We start from the raw sequence: 22,061 nt of genomic DNA, 5'->3' as shown, positions 1-22,061 counted from the left end.
AGTTAGGAGGACATGCCTCATTTAGCGCAAAAAAGTCGTTTGGTTTAAGCCAGGTTTCACTGAGACCGATGACGTTAAGATTGTTGTCTCTGATGATATCATTAACTAACAACGTTTTGGGAGACAATGATCTTATGTTTAAAAAACCTATATTATAGGTAGTGGGCTGTTTTAGGGAATTTTTGATCAAATTATCCGTAGTAGCAATATTAATAATGTTGTGTTTATTATGCCCAGTGCATTCAGTATAATTACGACCATATCTAGAAATTGATACGACGGGAATGTTCCGATTGTTTGATTGTTGCTTTGATAAACTGCACACATCATGGTTAGCCACCTCAGTAACGGGGATTTTCCGATTGTTTGTTTGTTGCTTTGATAAACTGCACGCATCATAGTTAGCCACCTCAGTAAAACACATGTCCAACTCTGAAACACTCAAAGCAGAAAAAACTTGTTCTAATTTAACTGACTCCTTACCCAGACCAGTAGTCTCGCATCCTTTATTTAAATCCGTCTTCAGGGTGGAGGGAAGTGGTGTTCTGTGGGGATTAGCCTTCTGCTTTGTTTTTAGCCCCGCTCGACATCCGCGTTTCCGATCACACCGCTGGCGTCTGCTCCGTAGACGGCCCCCGCTGCTACTAGACTCCGCTGCTTCACAGGCCGCTGGATGTAGCCGCCGACGTATCCCCATGCTAGTTAGCATGTTTAGCACGCCCGCGTCTATCAGTCCAAAACGGCCCAATATGTCCATATCCAGAAGTGTCTGGCGGTCGTACGTGATCACGGAGTGACCACGATGCGAGCCAGCCATGAAGTCTGCAGAACTGTCCGGCATTTCCGCCAAATGTTCCATCTTTAGCAAGAGCACCGCAGTGTCGCAGCCCGTCCGGGCGCCGCCATCTTGCATGACAACATGGGACGGGTTAGTAAGTAAGAATTGTTTTAGTTATATTGTAAAACTTACAAACATTGCTTGGAGTGATGAATGAATAATGTTTTTGAACAGGAACGCTATGAACGGTTATACTTCCAGTTCAAGGCGTTAAAACATGGAAGTAGATTTTCAACCTGCAGTGAGCAAACTCGTCCAAAAGTCAACTAAACAGACTCAATAAGTCAGCTGTGAAGTTTTGGTGAATTTACTGAGGAATTTTGTGAAACTGAGACAAAACAAAAAGAATGTCGTTGTAAGTTAATAGTAACGCAGACACTCGTAAATATGTTAGCATATTAGCTTATTAGCTAATGCTAACTACGCTAGCACGCACAAATATGCATGACAACATGGGACGGGTTAGTAAGTAAGAATTGTTTTAGTTATATTGTAAAACTTACAAACATTGCTTGGAGTGATGAATGAAGAATGTTTTTGAACAGGAACGCTATGAACGGTTATACTTCCAGTTCAAGGCATCTAAACATGGAAGTAGATTTTCAACCTGCGGTGAGCAAACTCGTCCAAAAGTCAACTAAACAGACTCAATAAGTCCACTGTGAAGTTTTGGTGAATTTACTGAGGAATTTTGTGAAACTGAGACAAAACAAAAAGAATGCCGTTGTAAGTTAATAGTAACACAGACACTCGTAAATGTGTTAGCATATTAGCTCATGCTAACTAGGCTAGAACGCACAAATATGCATGACAACCTGGGACAGTTTAGTAAGTAAGAATTGTTTCAGTTATATTGTAAAACTTACAAACATTGCCTGGAGTGATGAATAAAGAATGTTTTTGAACAGGAACGCTATGACCGGTTATACTTCCAGTTCAAGGCGTTAAAACATGGAAGTAGATTTTCAACCTGCAGTGAGCAAAGTCCTCCAAAAGTCAACTAAACAGACTCAATAACGCCACGGTGACGTTTTGGTGAATTTAGTGGGGAATTTTGGGAAACCGAGACAAAACAAAAAGAATGCCGTTGTAAGTTAATAGTAACACAGACACTCGTAATGTGTTAGCATATTAGCTAATGCTAACTACGCTAGCACGCACAAATATGCATGACAACATGGGACGGGTTAGTAAGTAAAAATTGTTTTAGATACATTGTAAAACTTACAAAAATTGCTTGGAGAGATGAATGAAGAATGTTTTTGAACAGGAACGCTATGAACGGTTATACTTCCAGTTCAAGGTGTCTAAACATGGAAGTAGATTTTCAACCTGCAGTGAGCAAACTCATCCAAAAATCAACTAAACAGACTCAATAACTCCACTGTGAAGTTTTGGTGAATTTAATGAGGAATTTTGTGAAACTGAGACAATACGAAAAAAATGCTGTTGGAAATTTATAATTCTTGCATGAATACTTTACCATGAATTGATTAACGTGGACCCCGACTTAAACAAGTTGAACAACTTATTCGGGTGTTACCATGTAGTGGTCAATTGTACGGAATATGTAATGAACTGTGCAATCTACTAATAAAAGTTTCAATCAATCAATCAAAAAACAGACACTCGTAAAAGTGTTATGATATTTGCTAAGGCTAACAACGCTAGCTTTATTACGTTACGGAAGCACGTTCAAATATGCATGAAAACACTCCCTTAGACATCACACACGGACAGTTTAGTAAGTAACCATTGATTTAGTTATATTGTAAAACTTACAAACTTTACTTGGAGTGTTGAATGAAGAATCTGTACGAGTAGAAATGCTATGGACGACTAGAAAACCGTACAGCACTTATACTTACGGCTGAAAGTTCAGTCCAAACAGAAGGGAAAAGCAGCACTTGGCCAAAAGATGGCGTCATAGCACAAAAAATAACACGCCATTTCAGTGTCCGCTTGTTTTTTTTTTGTACTATTAGCATTTTGGCCATCAGTGAAGAACAATCCGTAAATAAGCCCCCCTCTTTTATAAGCCGCAGGATTGAAAGCCTAGGAAAAAGGTAGCCGCTTGTGATCCGGGATTTACGGTAGCTGCACTATGGAGGTACGTTAGCCGCTAGCGAGGACGCTACATTTGCTTTGAGGACGCCTCTGTTGTTTTGTCGCGGGTTACAGTTAAAGTACAGTAGAAAGTCTCATCAACATGCATTATTGGATTTCAAGAAGGGAGTTTAATAGTTTTCTTCTCAAGTGGCATGTCGGTCAAATTCATAGTCACATTCTTATCCTTTTGTCATGGATGTCCCTTTTATTGGCAAGCCCATCCGTTCTAAAGTCCCCAAATTGAATATTAAACCTGCAATCCACCGAGATTGTTCTCATTAGTAGAACAATCAGCGTGCATGGCGTCCCCTCCGAGGTGGACCCGGGGCTTCATTAATCAAGCGGAACATTGTAAGGCTTTTACCAATATCGCAACACGCGTGGCAAGCCTTGACCGCGTGCGCGTGTTAAGTGTGCCCTAATTGCAGCAGTGAACAGAGACGGTAATGTATGGCGGCTCAATGAGGACTGAATGGAACCAACTTTAAAAATGTCTCCGTGGGAGACAATGTAAATACCAATAATGGGTTTCAGCCTTGACAAAAGTCCATATATATATATATATATATATATATATATTTATAGTAAAGATTTGTACACTTTAAACACAATATAAATAGATAGATAGATAGATAGATAGATAGATGGATGGATGGATGGATGGATGGATGGATGGATAGATGGATGGATGGATGGATGGATGGATGGATGGATAGATGGATAGATAGACAGATAGATAGATAGTACTTTATCTCTATATTTTTCTATTTATATTGTGTTCAAAGTGTACATATGTATATCAAACAATACATTTTTTATTTAATAATAATAATAATAATTTATTTGTAAAAAAAAAAAACACTTTGAGCAAACAACCTCAAAGTGCCACAGTGTAAAAAAATAGTAATAATAATAAAAAGATAATAAAAATATTAAACTGGAAACCAGCTTGCACATCTATGAAAAGGCTTTTTTAAAAAGAAGGGTTTTTAAAAGCATCCACAGTCCTGAGGTGCCCTCAGGTGGTCAGGGACAGCGTTCCACAGACTGGGAGCAGCGGAGCAGAAAGCCCGGTCTCCTATAGTTCGTAGCTTTGTCCTTGGAGGTTGGAGGAGGTTAGCCTGTTTGGAGTGGAGGTGTCGTGTGGAGGATTTGGGGGTGAGCAGTTATTTGAGGTAGACGGGGTCATTTCCATGGCGGCACTGGTGAGTTAGTAAGGGGACTTTGAATTCATAAGCCTAATCAACAACGACAAGCTAAACTATCCTGTATGCGCTTCTCTACCAACACAGAAAAGTCCCATTGGTGCCCTCACAAAAGATCAGAGGTCACAAAAATCATCAAGTCAAATGAAATCAAAAGTTAAAAACCATATTGTTACAATAATTAACATTTTGAAAAGTAAAATCTGCTTACTTTAAAAGGATGCCACTAAACGAGAGTTATCAATCAAAGTTATTTATATAGCCCTTAATCACACGTGTCTCAAAAGGGCTGCACAAGCCACAACGACATCCTCGGCTCAGATCCCAGGTAGTCTTCTCTTCCGCCGTAAAATAACTCGGCTTGGGCATCTCTTTACAAAAAAAAACAAAAAACCCTCTGTTCTCATCACAATTAAAAAGTGGTGGTATGAAGTTGGCCGGCTACGTCCACCTCTTCGATTTGAGAAAATACAAAATGACCGCCAGTGCGCCACAACGTGAATGAATAAAGCGATCACACACATAGGCGTACTCGGCGCGATCTAATAAACCGAAAAGTTTGCAAATAGAGGGGGTGTTCGTGAATCGAGTTTCCACTGACAAACAATACATTTGTGGCAGTGTGTAAATAATGTGGAATTTACATACCTGTATATGTAATTCGTATATTTAAAAATAAATAGGTGTTGTTGATCATTAGTAAGGATGGGAATCTTACAACAGCTCACAATTCAATTCCGATTTTTGGGGTGACGATTCAATTTGTCTACCCCAGGGCAAGTGTGGCTACAAATGTAGCTTACCACCACCAGGTGTGAAAGAATGATGGGTTCCCACCTCTCTGTGAGCGCTTTGAGTATCTGATAATAGAAAAGCGCGATATAACATCTAATCCATTATTATAATTATTATTAATTCAGAAATAGTTCAGAATAAAACACATTTCTCGTTTCAAACCAACATGTTATTTGGTACGAAACAGAAAACAAAACCTTTTCAAAACAAGTTACGGGTCACAAAAGCTACTCCTGGCTGCTGACAAATGTCATATTTTCACAGCGAGTAAGCCCACAGATGAAACTTACATAGATTTATATGTGTGTGTGTATATATATATACATATACAGTGGGGCAAAAAAGTATTTAGTCAGCCACCGATTGTGCAAGTTCTCCCACTTAAAATGATGACAGAGGTCTGTAATTTTCATCATAGGTACACTTCAACTGTGAGAGACAGAATGTGAAAAAAACATCTAGGAGTTCACATTGTAGGAATTTTAAAGAATTTATTTGTAAATTATGGTGGAAAATAAGTATTTGGTCAACCATTCAAAGCTCTCACTGATGGAAGGAGGTTTTGGCTCAAAATCTCACGATACATGGCCCCATTCATTCTTTCCTTAACACGGATCAATCGTCCTGTCCCCTTAGCAGAAAAACAGCCCCAAAGCATGATGTTTCCACCCCCATGCTTCACAGTAAGTTTGGTGTTCTTGGGATGCAACTCAGTATTCTTCTTCCTCCAAACACGACGAGTTGAGTTTATGCCAAAATGGATACATGGATGATACAGCAGAGGATTGAGAGAATGTCATGTGGTCAGATGAAACCAAGGTAGAACTGTTTGGTATAAACTCAACTCGTCGTGTTTGGAGAAAGAAGAATACTGAGTTGCATCCCAAGAACACCACACCTACTGTGAAGCATGGGGGTGGAAACATCATGCTTTGGGACTTTTTTTCTGCTAAGGGGACCGGACGATTGATCCGTGTTAAGGAAAGAATGAATGGGGCCATGTATCATGAGATTTTCAGCCAAAACCTCCTTCCATCAGTGAGAGCTTTGAATGGTTGACCAAATACTTATTTTCCGCTATAATTTACAAATAATTTCTATCACATTCCTACAATGTGAATTCCTGGATTTTTTTTTTTATTTTCACATTCTGTCTCTCACAGTTGAAGTGTACCTATGATGAAAATTACAGACCTCTGTCATCATTTTAAGTGGGAGAACTTGCACAATCGGTGGCTGACTAAATACTTTTTTGCCCCACTGTATTTGTATGTGTATGTATGAATATGTATGTATATTTGTAAATGCAGTACATGTATATATATATATATATATATATATATGTATGTATTATATATGTATGTATATATGTGTATATTTCATTAATCTACAAGCTCCTTGCCGGCAAACAAATCATTTTGTTGGCCCTTGAGATGAAAAAAACAGGTGGTGTCCATTGTTAGAATTGATGCATAACCACTTTGACCTGAATATAAGACAACCCCCATTTTTTTTTTTTTTATCAGGTTTTCAATATCTGCTAATATTACATCATCATAGTTTAGCTTATGACTCTACTTCATTGATCACTATTAACTTTAGAAGCCTGCTCTCATGAACCTCTATTATATTGTCTTATATTTGGGTCATAGTGGTACTTCCAACCTGCTGAGAAAGGCAATTATTGTATTTTTAAACTGTTTGTTATTTTTATTGTTGGTCATTGCTATAATAAACTGCTCCAGAAATAAAGGGAACACCGAAATCATTCATCCACTTCTTGAAAAATGAAATATTTTTATTGATGACAGATTATTTTCTGAACGTCCTCCAAGACAAACCCACTCATATGTTTTGATGCTGTAATGTGTTCCCTTTATTTGGTTGTATTGAGCAGTCTACCAGGTGAAGAAGTAAGGAGGTTCATTTGTGTCTTTATTACGAAAACTTTTTTAAACTGAATTTATGTCACTGAATTTTGTGAGCTGATTTTTTTGGTACATCGAATTATGCTGACAAAAATGCGTAAACCAAATGTGTGTTCAAACATTTGTTAAAATAGTGTTTTAAAATTAATTGTGTAAAAATATCATTGTAAAAAAATTATAATTGTTTAAACATTTGGCATAAGATAATTCAGTGTATAAAAATTGTCTGCAGAAATATTTTTGCTTTTAAACTTAAAACTGAAACAATCGATCCGGTCTCAGAATCAGCCAATGAGGTGCATTAGTCTTAAATTGCTAGAAGTCAGTCTTGAAGCTCAAATGTTTTTGCAATTAATATTTCTACACTGAATTTTCTCATTGAAATTTTTTATACTCTGATTTTTTTGAACTGTGAATTTTCATACACCCAATTGTTTAAACACTGAATTTGTCACGCTGAATTTTTTACACTGTTTTTTACACCGATTTTTGTACATATTTGATGTAAAAACTACAGGAAATTTTTCTTCAAGCTATGGATATTTCTGCAATTAGTTTTTATACACTGAATTTTCACATTTACACTTTATATACAGTATTTTTAAACACTGAATTTTAATACATAGATTTTTTTACATTGAATTTTATACACCCGGTTATTTTATGCATACACTGAATTTTTCAAACAGTGAAATTTAATACACCAAATTATTTAAACACTGAATGTTTAAAACATTTTTATACACCGTTTTTTTCACATTGAATTTTATTCATTGATTTTTTTTAATATGCTGAATTTTTTTACACTCATTTTTATTTACTGAATTTTTACACAAAGAAGGTATCAGCATACTTTCATGTAAAAACTACAGGAAGTGAGTCTATATTTTTTGCAATTAATTTTTACATACTGAATTTTCACATTTACATTTTTTATACACTGAATTTTTATACACTGAATAGGTTTATAGTCTTTTTTTTTCACACAGCCTTTTACACATGTTTTTACATTGAATTATATACACAAAATTATTTATACAATAATTTTTTTATAATGGATTTTTCACACTGAATTTGTTTACACTGGGTTTTTTACATCATTTTTTACACCAATTTTTATACACATTTGATGTAAAAACTACAGGAAATGAGTCTTAAAGCTAAAAAAAAAATTACACTTACATTTACACTTTTTATACACTGTTTTATACACTGAATTTTAGATTGTTTTACATTGAATTGTGTACATTAGATTATTTTATACGCTAAAATGTTCATACACTGAATTTTTTTACAGTGATTTTTTTTTACAAACACTGGATTTTTTTTACACTGAATTTTTTTTTTTACAGTGATTTATTTTTTTATTACTGAATTTTTATGCAACTAAATTATCAGCATCATTTGATATAAAAACTACAGGAAGTGAGTCTTGACAGTATGAATATTTCTGCACTGAATTTTTACACACTGAATTTCCACATTTACATTTTTTATACACTGAATTTTTATACACTGAATTTTCTTAAACTTAATTGTTCACACAATATTTTTATACACATGTTGTTTAAAATTGAATTGTATACACTAAATTATTTGTACACTGAATTTTTTCTACACTGGATTTTTCAGACATTTGTTTTACAATGTTTTTTTTACACCGATTTTTATACACAGTCTTGAAACTATAAATATTTCTGCAATTAATTTTTATACACTGAATTTTCACATTTACACTTTTAATACACTTTTTTTCACACATAGATTTTTTTACTTTGAATTTTATACACAAGATTATTTTATACATTTAATTTTTCATACACTGAATTTTTTAAACAGTGAATTTTCATACACCAAATTGTTTAAACACTGAATTTTTTGTTTTTTTCACATTGAATTTTATACACTGAATTGTTTTCCACTGTTTATTTACAACAATGTTTCTTTACTGTATTTTATACAATGAAATGATCAGCATAATTTGGTGTAAAAACTACAGGAAGTGAGCCTTGACCTTATGAATATATCTGCACTGAATTTTTACACACTGAATTTCCACATTTACATTTTTTATACACTGAATTTTTATGCACTGATTTTTTTTTTAATGCACTGAATTTTTATACACTGAATGGGTTTATACTCTGATTTTTTTTCACACATAATTTTAAAGACAATCTTTTTACATTGAATACACTAAATTCTTTATACACTGAAAGTTTTCCCACACTGGATTTTTCACACTCTTTTTTTTTTTTTTGACACAGTTTTTTACACCGATTTTTATTCACATTTAATATTTAAAAAAATCCAGGAAATGGGTCTTGAAGTTACGAATATGTCTGCTATGAATCTTTGTATCCTAAAGTTTCACCTTTACACATTTTATACATTATTTTTAAAACACAGAATTTTTAAACATACCGTATATTTTTTTTTACATTGAGTTTTATACACTAGATCAGGGGTCACCAATGCTGTGCCCTCGGGCACCAGGTAGCCCGTAAGGACCAGATGAGTAGCCCGCTGGCCTGTTCTAAAAATAGCTCAAATAGCAGCACTTACCAGTGAGCTGCCTCTATTTTTTAAATTGTATTTATTTATTAGCAAGCTGGTCTCGCTTTGCTCGACATTTTTAATTCTAAGAGAGACAAAACTCAAAAAGAATTTGAAAATCCAAGAAAATATTTTAAAGACTTGGTCTTCACTTGTTTAAATAAATTCATTTAATTTTTTACTTTGCTTCTTATAACTTTCTGAAAGACAATTTTAGAGAAAAAATACAACCTTAAAAATGATTTTAGGATTTTTAAACACATATACCTTTTTACCTTTTAAATTCCTTCCTCTTCTTTCCTGACAATTTAAATCAATGTTCAAGTATTTTTTTTTTTTTGTAAAGAATAATAAATCAATTTTAATTTAATTCTCCATTTTAGCTTCTGTTTTTTTTGACGAAGAATATTTGTGAAATATTTCTTCAAAACCTATTATGATTAAAATTCAAAAAAATTATTCTGGCAAATCTAGAAAATCTGTAGAATCAAATTTAAATCTTATTTTAAAGTGGATTTTAACCTATTTAAAACATGTCATCAAAATTCTAAAATTATTCTTAATCAGGAAAAATTACTAACGATGTTACATAAATTCTTTTTTTTAATTTCTCAAAAAGATTCGAATTAGCTAGTTTTTCTCCATTTTTTCGGTTGAATTTTAAATTTTAAAGAGTTGAAATTGAAGATAAATTATGTTTTAAATTTTAATTTTCATTTTTTTCTTGTTTTCTCCTCTTTTAAACCGTTCAATTAAGTGTTTTTTTCATCATTTATTCTCTACCAAAAACCTTCCGTAGAAGGAAAAAAATGTACAACGGAATGACAGACAGAAATACCCATTTTATATATATATATATATATATATATATATATATATATATTTTTTTTTTTTTTTTTTTTTTTTTTAAAGGTAAATTGAGCAAAATGGCTATTTCTGGCAATTGATTTAAGTGTGTATCAAACTGGTAGCCCTTCGCATTAATCATTACCCACCAATTAGCTCGTGGTTTCAAAAAGGTTGGTGACCCCTGCACTAGATTATTTTATACATTACATTTTTCATACACTGTTTTTTTATACACTGGATATTTCGCACCCAAAAAATGTTTACACTTATTTTTCTTGTCCGATTTTTTTTTTATACAATGAAATTGTCAGCATAATTTGATGTAAAAACAAAAATCAGTTTACAAAAATTCCGTTGGGTAAATTCAGTGTGATGATAAAACCACAAATGAAGCAACTGTTTGTCATTTGCTAACCAACTCTTGATCCCTGCAGGTCTGTTAACATGCCGTGTGGAATTTTCTGTATTAAAATAACAATAACTTTTCTTTAAAACTGCATAACTCACTTTTCTAAAAAAGGAAGCCTAAACCAACATAAACGTCTTCTAAACCTCTGTATAAATGTGTTTTGTCTGTGGCCAACTCTTTGTTAAACTTGAAGGCAACAGCGACATTGAGCGCTATCAAATGGCCAATAAGAAAATCCCGTTCAAATATACCCGGCCAGTAGAAGATTGGCTTCAGGAGAAAGGTAAATCTCTATCCAACTTGTCCAATGTGCATCTTTTTCCTTATTTTTTTTTTTTTGCCTTCATTCCATCGGCTTGTTCCCTTACAACCTCTGAGAATGAATAACCATCCCTTAAAACCTTTAAAAACATGTCAAAATATGCTACTTTTCATCTTTATCCAACCCGTTTCGCCTCTTTTTGTCTTTGTCATCATGTCATTATTTCTGTTGACCAGTTAAAGGGACTGGGAAGAGAAAAAATAAACACATTAAAATACAATTTTTAAGTTGTTTTTTTTTTTTTTAGGATTCGGCAGCGGCTTTTCCCATCCCCCGCCACCCTTCTTTTTTTTCCCTTTGTTATTGACGCATAACAACGCTCCTGACTCGGCATAAAATCACAATAAACCCCATTTAAAGTTAATGGCACAAAACCATCATAACACCATTATAAAGTCCCTTTAACAAGTGCTAAAAAGAACAAACATGTCTAAAAGAAGAAGAACCCCATTAAGTGCTGCATGCATGATGTGCTGTTTCATTTTCGCCTCAGTGACATGAGCATCTTGCCCCCTCCCCACCCCAACTCCCCCACCATTCCGTGCCCGATGTATTATGGCGTGCACATAACAAGCTTGCGCTGTACAAATGAGCTTTGCAATTACGAGCCCTGTCTTGTGAAACTTTGCTGCATTTTCATCTCATAATAAATGCATGAGCGTTGTGTTCTGACCATATTTGGGCGTATCTTAATGACATTTATTATTCTCTCCCTCTGTGTTATTGTATCGTGCCAAACGCCCGTCAGACGTGTTTATTAACCGCTTTTAACGGCAGCAGCCGCCAGAGAAGTGTTGTGCTTTCTCCTGACATGTCTCCCATGCGTGCGTGTTCCCTGCCGATACATTAGGTACACTTGCACACTTCTAAAACGACGACAACGTGACGATACGTTATTGACGACAGAAGCACATTCGGGATTTATGGGGATGCACGGTAGTTTTTCAAGCCAATTGAAATCATTTCCTGCTTATTAAGACCGATACCCTTACATACCTTAATTGTTTACAAACGGTGTCTGCAACACGGCAGTAAAACGGCTAATAAAACAAAACAGAAGTCATCGTCATGGACCCACTAGCTGCGCAAGCTAGCTCTCTAATCACCTAAACAGACTCAATAACTCCACAATGATGTTTTGGTGAATTTATTGAGGAATTTGTAGAACTGAAACAAAACAAAAAGAATGCAGTTGTAAGTTAATAATACCGACACAGACACTCGTAAACGTGTGAGAAAATTTGCTAACGCTAACAACACTAGCGTCATTATATTGCGATAGAAAATAGAAAATAACGGAGGCTTATTTTCCAGACTATAGAGCGCATCGTTATATAAGCCACACCCACTAAATTGTAGATTTTTTTTTACATATATTAGCCGCATATATATATATATATATATATATATATATATATATATATATATATGTTGTGAAATTAGTTATTTACTCAGAAAGATTTTGTAAATATTTATTTACATACCTTAATTGTTTCCAAACGGTGTCTGCAACACGGCAGTAAAACGGCAGATCTAACAAAACAGAAGTCACCGTCATGGACCCACTAGCTGCGGAAGCTAGCTCTCCAATCAGCTAAACGGACTCAGGAACTCCACGGTGACGTTTTGGTGAATTCACTGAGGAATTTGTGGAACTGAAACAAAACAAAAAGAATGCCGTTGTAAGTTAATAATACCGACACAGACACTCGTAAAAGTGTGAGAAAATTTGCTAACGCTAACAACGCTAGCGTCATTATACTACGATAGAAAATAGAAAATAACGGAGGCTTATTTTCCAGACTATAGAGCCCACCGTTATATAAGCCACACCCACTAAATTGTAGATTTTTTTTTTTACATATATTAGCCGCATATATATATATATACGTTGTGAAATTAGTTATTTACTCAGAAAGATTTTGTAAATATTTATTTACATACCTCAATTGTTTCCAAACGGTGTCTGCAACACGGCAATAAAACAGCAGATCAAACAAAACAGAAGTCACCGTCATGGACCCACTAGCTGCGGAAGCTAGCTCTCCAATCAGCTAAACGGACTCAGGAACTCCACAGTGACGTTTTGGTGAATTCACTGAGGAATTTGTGGAACTGAAACAAAACAAAAAGAATGCCGTTGTAAGTTAATAATACCAACACAGACACTCGTAAAAGTGTTAGCAAATTTGCTCGCGCTAACAACGCTAGCGTCATTATATTACGATAGAAAATAAAGGAGGGTTATTAGAGCGCACCGTTATATAAGCCACACGCATTAAATTGTAGAATTTTTTTTTTTTCTAACATAAATTAGCCGCATATATATACGTTGTGAAATTAGTTATTTACTCAGAAAGATTTTGTAAATATTTATTTACATACCTTAATTGTTTCCAAACGGTGTCTGCAACACGGCAGTAAAACGGCAGATCAAGCAAAACAGAAGTCACCGTCATGGACCCACTAGCTGCGGAAGCGAACTCTCCAATCAGCTAAACGGACTCAATAACTCCACGGTGACGTTTTGGTGAATTCACTGAGGAATTTGTAGAACTGAAACAAAACAAAAAGAATGCCATTTTAAGTTGATAATAATAACGTTGACATTCGTAAACGTGTTAGCAAATTTGCTAATGCTAACAACACTAGCGTCATTATATTATGATAGTTAATAAAAAATAAAATAAAGGAGGGTTATTTTCCAGACTATACTGTACAGTGGGGCAAAAAAGTATTTAGTCAGCCAGCGATTGTGCAAGTTTTCCCACTTAAAATGATGACAGAGGTCTGTAATTTTCATCATAGGTACACTTCAACTGTGAGAGACAGAATGTGAAAAAAAAAAATCCAGGAATTCACATTGTAGGATTTTTTAAGAATTTATTTGTTAATTATGGTGGAAAATAAGTATTTGGTCAACCATTCAAAGCTCTCACTGATGGAAGGAGGTTTTGGCTCAAAATCTCACGATACATGGCCCCATTCATTCTTTCCTTAACACGGATCAATCGTCCTGTCCCTTTAGCAGAAAAACAGCCCCAAAGCATGATGTTTCCACCCCCATGCTTCACAGTAGGTTTGGTGTTCTTGGGATGCAACTCAGTGTTCTTCTTCCTCCAAACACGACAAGTTGAGTTTATACCAAAATGGATACATGGATGATACAGCAGAGGATTGGGAGAATGTCATGTGGTCAGATGAAACCAAAATTCAACTTTTTGGTATAAACTCAACTCGTGTTTGGAGGAAGAAGAATACTGAGTTGCATCCCAAGAACACCATACCTACTGTGAAGCATGGGGGTGGAAACATCATGCTTTGGGGCTGTTTTTCTGCTGAGGGGACAGGACGATTGATCCGTGTTAAGGAAAGAATGAATGAGGCCATGTATCGTGAGATTTTCAGCCAAAACCTCCTTCCAATCAGTGAGCGCTTTGAATGGTTGACCAAATACTTATTTTCCATCATAATTTACAAATAAATTCCTACAATGTGAATTCCTGGATTTCTTTTTTCCACATTCTGTCTCTCACAGTTGAAGTGTACCTATGATGAAAATTACAGACCTCTGTCATCATTTTAAGTGGGAGAACTTGCACAATCGGTGGCTGACTAAATACTTTTTTTGCCCCACTGTGTATACAATGCGCAATCACTCAATTTTAGAATTTTTTTTTTTTTATTCCATATATTGGCTACACTGGATTATAAACCGCAGATAAATACGTTGTGAGATGAGTTATTTACACAGAAATATTCTGTAAATATTTATTTACATACTTTAAATGTTTTCAAACAGTGTCTGCAACACATACCGCGAGGGCTTAAAGCGGCAGAGGCGTGTGGTGGTAGTCCGTGGGTGAGTGTTTTGTCCATAAACCGGCGTCACAGAACAGAGTCGACATCCCACATGTCCTTGAAGAAGGGCGGAAGGGGTTTTTACCAGCGCTTCTTTCGCTCGAGTATCGGTCGGACATCATAATTCCTCTCAGCGGTCGAATGTTTATCGTGCACCCCGAATAAAAAACTCACTTTGTGCGACATGCAAAGTAACATAAAAAGCATGTGGTGTAGCTCCAGTCTTGTATTTGAAATCATCACATTGTGCAAGTGTACCTAATGAAATGCCCAGTGAGAGGATGTAAAACGTAAAAAAATATATAAAATTGTTCACTTTTAGAGTGTAAAAAGTAGTTTTACCAATTCTGTTAATAAACCCTTCTTTGGACATTACATCAGCAACTCTCCTCCCTCCTGCACCAGGCCGGCAGCTGACCATCTTCAACACCCAAGCGACCATTTCCATCGGCGGGAACGACCGGAAGCGGCCCTACCAGGGCCAGCTCTCGGGCCTCTACTACAACGGCCTCAAGGTGCTCAACATGGCCGCCGAAGGCCACGTCAACATCCGGGTGAACGGCAGCGTGCGGCTGGTGGGCGACGTGCCGGCCAGCAGGGGCGCCGCACGCACCACCACCTCCGTGCCCCCGGAGATGTCCACCACCTTCATCGAGACCACCACCACTCTGTCCACCACCACCACTCGCAAGCAGCGCTCGCCGCCGACCGTCCAGGTGAGGTTTTTTTCTTTTGTGCGGCGCATTCTAAAAAAAACTAACGAGGCTTCACGGTGGCAGAGGGGTTAGTGCGTCTGCCTCACAATACGAAGTTCCTGCAGTCCTGGGTTCAAATCCAGGCCCGGGGTCTTTCTGTGTGGAGTTTGCATGTTCTCCCCGTGAATGCGTGGGTTCCCTCCGGGTACTCCGGCTTCCTCCCACTTCCAAAGACATGCACCTGGGGATAGGTTGATTGGCAACACTAAATTGGCCCTAGTGTGTGAATGTGAGTGTGAATGTTGTCTGTCTATCTGTGTTGGCCCTGTGATGAGGGGGCGACTTGTACCCTGCCTTACGCCCGATTGTAGCTGAGATAGGCGCCAGCGCCCCCCGCGACCCCAAAAGGGAATAAGCGGTAGAAAATGGATGGATGGATGGATGAAATGTAACGAGAAAAAGTTGCGATGTTGACTGTAATAACACAAAGCTGCCATGCAGACTTCTTATTTTCTCTCCTAAGATAATAATGAATCAAAATGTATTGTGTTGTGAATTATTGACCTACTAGGGCAGGGGTCGGGAACCTTTTTGGCTGAGAGACCCATGAAAGCCAAATTTTTTAAAGTGTATTACCGTGAGAGCCGTATCATATGTTTTAACACTGAATACAACTAAATGCATGCATTTTTTTAAGTAAAACCTACATTTTTAGAGTATAAGTCTTATATTTTATATCATTTTTATTCTGAAGCTAACCAATAATAAATAAAATACTTCTTTGGCAACACTAAATTGGCCCTAGTGTGTGAATGTGAGTGTGAATGTCGTCTGTCTATCTGTGTTGGCCCTGTGATGAGGTGGCGACTTGTCCAGGGTATACGCCGCCTTCTGCCCAAACTACATTTCTATCCTTTCCAATACTTTTTTTTTTTTTTTGAACACATACTGGCACCATGTCCTTTCGACTTGCCAAACATAACAATGATAAGGCAAGTGCTAGAAAAATGTATTTATTTTATTTTATAAAGTGCACAATTGTCATGCACAATAGCAATAATTTTGCTTAGGGGAATTTCAAACCTGCCTACTACCTATTCCAACCATTCTGCAATGTTGGATGCTGAATGTCTTTCCTCTAGTGGCATGGTGGTAAGGCAAATTGACTTCATGTTCCATTCGTCTCCAATGTAGTGGCATGTATTGCCGAGGTAGGCTTCCGTGGCTACACTTGTCCACACATCAGTGGTCAGAACAATTTTGTTCTGGGTGGCTTTAATGCCAGTTTACACAGCTTGAAATGTCTGCTCATACTTCCTCTCCATCAGTTTGGTAAAATGGGTTCTCCAGGGAAGAGTGTAACCATGGTTGAGGACGTAAATCATTTTTCTGAAACCGTCATCCTCCACCATTGATAGTCGCCTCATGTCAGTTAGCAACATATTCAGGATAGCATCAGTCAATGCAGCCGCTTGCTTTGGTGTGCACACCTTCCTTGGTACCAAGTCGCTAATGCTGGCTTGTTTCTTTCTGAAATGAGAGAAACCATATCATGAACGTACATAGTAGCAACATTTACATGTAACTCAATACATACGTAGTTGATTTATTTAATAATTTCTGATGTAAAAGGCACATTTTTTCATATCATGGTCACTCCGCGCATGCGTATTGCATACATCCAACGAATCGATGACTAAATTAATCCCCAACTATTTGTATAATCGATTTAATCGATTAGTTGTTGCAGCCCTAATATATATATATCGATTGATTGATTGATTGATTGATACTTTTATTAGTAGATTGCACAGTACAGTACATATTCCGTACAATTGACCACTAAATGGTAACACCCGAATAAGTTTTTCAACTTGTTTAAGTCGGGGTCCACGTTAATCAATTCATGGTATATATATATATATATATATATATATATATATATATATATATATATATATATATATATACATACATACACACATATATATTATATCTTCTTTTATTAAGTAGTTGTAATAACATCAATATTATAGTGACTCACTCGATGGACCGTTTTTTTCCGGTTTATTTTGGGTAAGTACTCCAAATAACATTTTTTGTGTGTAATCGTTTTAAAAAGAGAAAAAATCAATTTAAAAATTCATCCATCCATCCATCCATTTTCTACCGCTTGTCCCGTTCGGGGTCGCGGGGGTGCTGGTGTCTATCTCAGGTATAATCGGGCGGAAGGCGGCGTACACCCTGGACAAGTCGCCACCTCACTGATGGACAGAAACCCCCCCGATTTAAAAATATATATACAATTTTAAAAAAAAATTTTTCCCCCAAAATCTGTCTTGTCCAGCCACCTAAGTAAATGTTTGGGTATAATTATTTCAAACAAAACCAATTTTCTTTGACGAAATATACAAACATATCAGAGCTATTACCTATTTTATGGAGGAATGTAGTTAATTTTAGAACTGGCACCCAACGTTATTAAAACAAGTACTTTTGAATTAAGAACCTTTTTTTCATTGAAAATCGATTCTGAATCGAATTGTTACTCCCAAGAATGGAATCGAATCATGTGGCGCCCAAAGATTCACAGCATACCTGCCAACCTTGAGACCTCCGAATTCGGGAGATTGGGAGGGTTTGAGGTGTGTGTGTGTGGGTGTTGTTTGGAGGGCGGGGTTGGGTGGTAGCTGGGGTGTATATTGTAGCGCCCCGCAAGAGTTAGTGCTGCAAGGGTTCTGGGTATTTGTTCTGTTGTGTTACGGTGCGGATGTTCTCCCGAAATATGTTTGTCATTCCAGTTTGGTGTGGGTTCACAGTGTGGCGCATAATTGTAACAGTGTTAAAGTTGTTTATGCGCCCACCCTCAGTGTGACCTGTATGGCTGTTGACCAAGTATGAATTGCATTCACTTGTGTGTTCGTCATAGCTGCACGCTGTTTGATTGGAGGACGTGACGACAGGTTGTAGAGGACGCCAAAGGCAGTGCCTTTAAGGCACATCCCTGTGAGTGTTGAAAATCTGGAGAAATTCGTGAGAATGGTTGCCCCGGGAGATTTTCGGGAGGGGCACTGAAATGCGGGAGTCTCCCGGAAAAATCGGGAGGGTTGGTAAGTAGGGTTTACGGCTCTACTTGTTTGATCCCCCTGCGGGAAAAAAAAATACCATATTCAGTCCCCATCCCTACTTCTATGTAAAATAAAAAAAAACTCTTTCTCGCATGCATTTTCTTGCCTCTGGATCATTCGCGCACATATTGCAGGTCTTTTGGCACAAGGTCAAAATAGGTCTGCGCTTCTACATTGCCCAGAAAAGGTGGTGCAGATTTACCATGAATTGATTATCGTGGACCCCGACTAAAACAAGTTAAACTTATTTGGGTATTACCATTTAGTGGTCAATTGTACGGGATATGTACTGTACTGTGCAATCTACTAATACAAGTTTCAATCAATCAATCAATCAATTATATGTGTGTGCCACATGTTCACAACACGGCAAAACACCACATATTAATGTCTTGGATGTGCAGGAAATGAGTGTTTCCATGGTGACCGGACACGCCTGGTGTACAAACCCCGTTTCCATATGAGTTGGAAAATTGTGTTAGATGTAAATATAAACGGAATACTATGATTTGCAAATCATTTTCAACTCATATTCAGTTGAATATGTTACAAAGACAACATGTTTGATGTTCAAACTGATAAACATTTTTTTTTGCAAATAATCATTAACTTTAGAATTTGATGCCAGCAACACGTGACAAAGAAGTTGGGAAAGGTGGCAATAAATACTGACAAAGTTGAGAAATGCTCATCAAACACTTATTTGGAACATCCCACAGGTGTGTAGGCTAATTGGGAACAGGTGGGTGCCATGATTGGGTATAAAAGCAGCTTCCATAAAATGCTAAGTAATTCACAAACAAGGATGCAGCGAGGGTCACCAATTTGCAAGCAAATTGTCGAACAGTTTTAGAACAACATTTCTCAACGAGCTATTGCAAGGAATTTAGAGATTTTACCATCTACTGTCCGTAAAATTATCAAAAGGTTCAGAGAATCTGCAGAAATTACTGCACGTAAGCGATGATATTACGGACCATTGACCCCTCAGGTGGTACTGCATCAAAAACCGACATCAGTGTGTAAAGGATATCACCACATGGGCTCAGGAACACTTTATAAAACCACTGTCAGTAACTACAGTTGGTTGCTACATCCGTAAGTGCAAGTTAAAACTCTGCTATGCAGACCAAAACCCTTTTATCAAGAACACCAAGGAACGCCGCTGGCTTCGCTGGGCCCGAGCTCATCGATGATGGACTGATGCAAAGTGGAAAAGTATTCCATGGTCTGACAAAGTCCACATTTCAAATTATATTTGGAGACTGTGGACGTGGTGTCTTCCGGAACAAAGAGGAAAATAACCATCCGGATTGTTATAGGCGCAAAGTTCAAAAGCCAGCATCTGTGATGGTATGGGGGTGTATTAGTGCCCAAGGCATGGGTAACTTACACATATGTGAAGGCACCATTAATGCGGAATGGTCCATACAGGTTTTGGAGCAACATATGTTGTCATCCGAGTAACATTATCATGGACGCCCCTGCTTATTTCAGCAAGACAATACCAAGCCACGTGTTACAACAGCGTGGTTTCGTAGTAAAAGAGTGCGGGTACTTTCCTGGCCCGCCTGCAGTCCAGACCTGTCTCCCATCGAAAATGTCTGGCGCATTATGAAGCGTAAAATACCACAGCTGATTGTCACGATCCGGTATGCGGATCGTTTATTGTTTTGCCGCTTATATGTCTTTGTCCATGTTTAGTTCTGGACTCTGCCGATTCCTTGTGTTTGAGCACTTCCCCGTTTGTTTAGTCACCATGGCAACGTTTTGTGCTCCTCCTCACGGGCTCCTGTCACACCTGTTGTTGATTATCATTTGTGTATTTAAGCCCACCTGATTCCTCAGTTCGTCCTCGGTCCATTACTTGCTTTTCGCAACACGTCACGTTTTGTATCCTTCTGCCCTCGATTATTTTGTGCTAAGTTCCGCCTTAGCTTCTCGTGCGTGTGGCACGTCGTTTAATGTTTTCTGTTTCCTGCTACGTTTTTAGCATTAGCTTTCCGTGCATTGGCACGCGCTTTGTTTTTCTCCTTTTTTGCACCAGTGTTCTTTTGTTTTATTATATTAAAACATATTCTTACCTGCAATCCTGCTGACTGGTAGTGTGTGCATCCACGAAGTGGCAACTCCGCGCAACAAGTGCGCCGAACGCGTGACACTGATACCCCGGACTGTTAAACGACTAAAGCTCTACATAAAACAAGAATGAAAAAGAATTCCACTTTCAAAGCTTCAACAATTAGTTTCCTCAGTTCCCAAACGTTTATTGAGTGTTGTTAAAAGAAAAGGTGATGTAACACAGTGGTGAACATGCCCTTTCCCAACTACTTTGGCGCGTGTTGCAGCCATGAAATTCAAAGTTAATTATTATTTGCGAAAAAAAAAAGTTTATCAGTTTGAACATCAAATATGTTGTCTTTGTAGTGCATTCAATTGAAATGGGTTTAAAAGGATTTGCAAATCATTGTATTCTGTTAATATTTTCATCTAACACAATTTCCCAACTCATATGGAAACGGGGTTTGTAGATAAGGCGGTCTGCATGCAAGACTTGTTGGCAATTGCACACACGGTCTTAGTAGATCACCGGCAACACGCCCACCACTTCATAGTTCCACACGCTGTCATTCGGTATCCTCGTAGATCAGGCCTGTGCGCCAGTTGGTGTTTTCTTCCTCCTCCCGCCGCTCAGTGGAGCGGTATTAAATCCCTCGTCACCTTTGGACGGCCATAATGAGAGGAAGGTGGCGAGCGAGCCAATCTCACGCTTAATTAATGGCGGCTCCAGGGGGACTGGAGAGACAACAGACGCCTTTCTTCCCTTTGATGGTTCCGCTTCATCGTGCGCTTCGCGGCTTATCTGAGGGTCAGGTGCGGTTACTTGTTGATCCCCAGTCCTCTCGTGGATAGAAAGCAGGTGGATACTCCTCTAGCGACATTATTTTATTAGAACGATGTCACCTTTTCGTGTAAATTGATACAAGACCGTAAATAAGTCCTTGTGGACTAATGTCACAAAACATTCATTAAGACAAATTGACATTGCTGCGAACATTGTTCTCTTTCACTGTCATTGTGTGTTGTTTATACACATTAACAGTCATTTAGAGCAGTGGTCCCCAACCTTTTTGTAACTGCGGAACGGTCAACGCTTGAAGATTTGTCCCAAGGACCGGGGGGGATTTCATAAAGAAATACAATCATGTGTGCTTACGGACTGTATCCCTGCAGACTGTATTGATCTATATTGATATATAATGTATGTATTGTGTTTTTTATGTTGATTTAATAATAAATAGATTAAAAATATTAATATATTTTTTTATTTTTTTATTTCTTGTGCGACTAATTGGTCCGCACGGT

General features: G+C 37.3%; 1 protein-coding gene across 14 annotated transcripts in view; it reads left to right on the top strand.

Moving 5' to 3' along the window:
• nrxn3b (neurexin 3b) overlaps positions 1-22,061 on the top strand; it is a 799,837-nt gene that overhangs the window by 694,620 nt on the left and 83,156 nt on the right. For 10 of the 14 annotated variants that reach the window (XM_061886819.1, XM_061886820.1, XM_061886824.1 and 7 more), the window contains 2 exons: positions 10,883-10,972; positions 15,278-15,588. In XM_061886819.1, coding sequence (XP_061742803.1) covers positions 10,883-10,972; positions 15,278-15,588 — 401 coding nt within the window. The remainder of the gene's footprint in view (positions 1-10,882; positions 10,973-15,277; positions 15,589-22,061) is intronic. The other 4 variants (XM_061886827.1, XM_061886825.1, XM_061886826.1 and 1 more) reach the window with 1 other exon arrangement.

Source organism: Nerophis ophidion, linkage group LG24 (assembly GCF_033978795.1).
Source record: "Nerophis ophidion isolate RoL-2023_Sa linkage group LG24, RoL_Noph_v1.0, whole genome shotgun sequence".
In the NCBI taxonomy this organism is placed as follows: Eukaryota; Metazoa; Chordata; class Actinopteri; order Syngnathiformes; family Syngnathidae; genus Nerophis; species Nerophis ophidion.
Note: the sequence above shows the minus strand (reverse complement) of the source record. Positions and strands in the feature narration are given on the sequence as shown.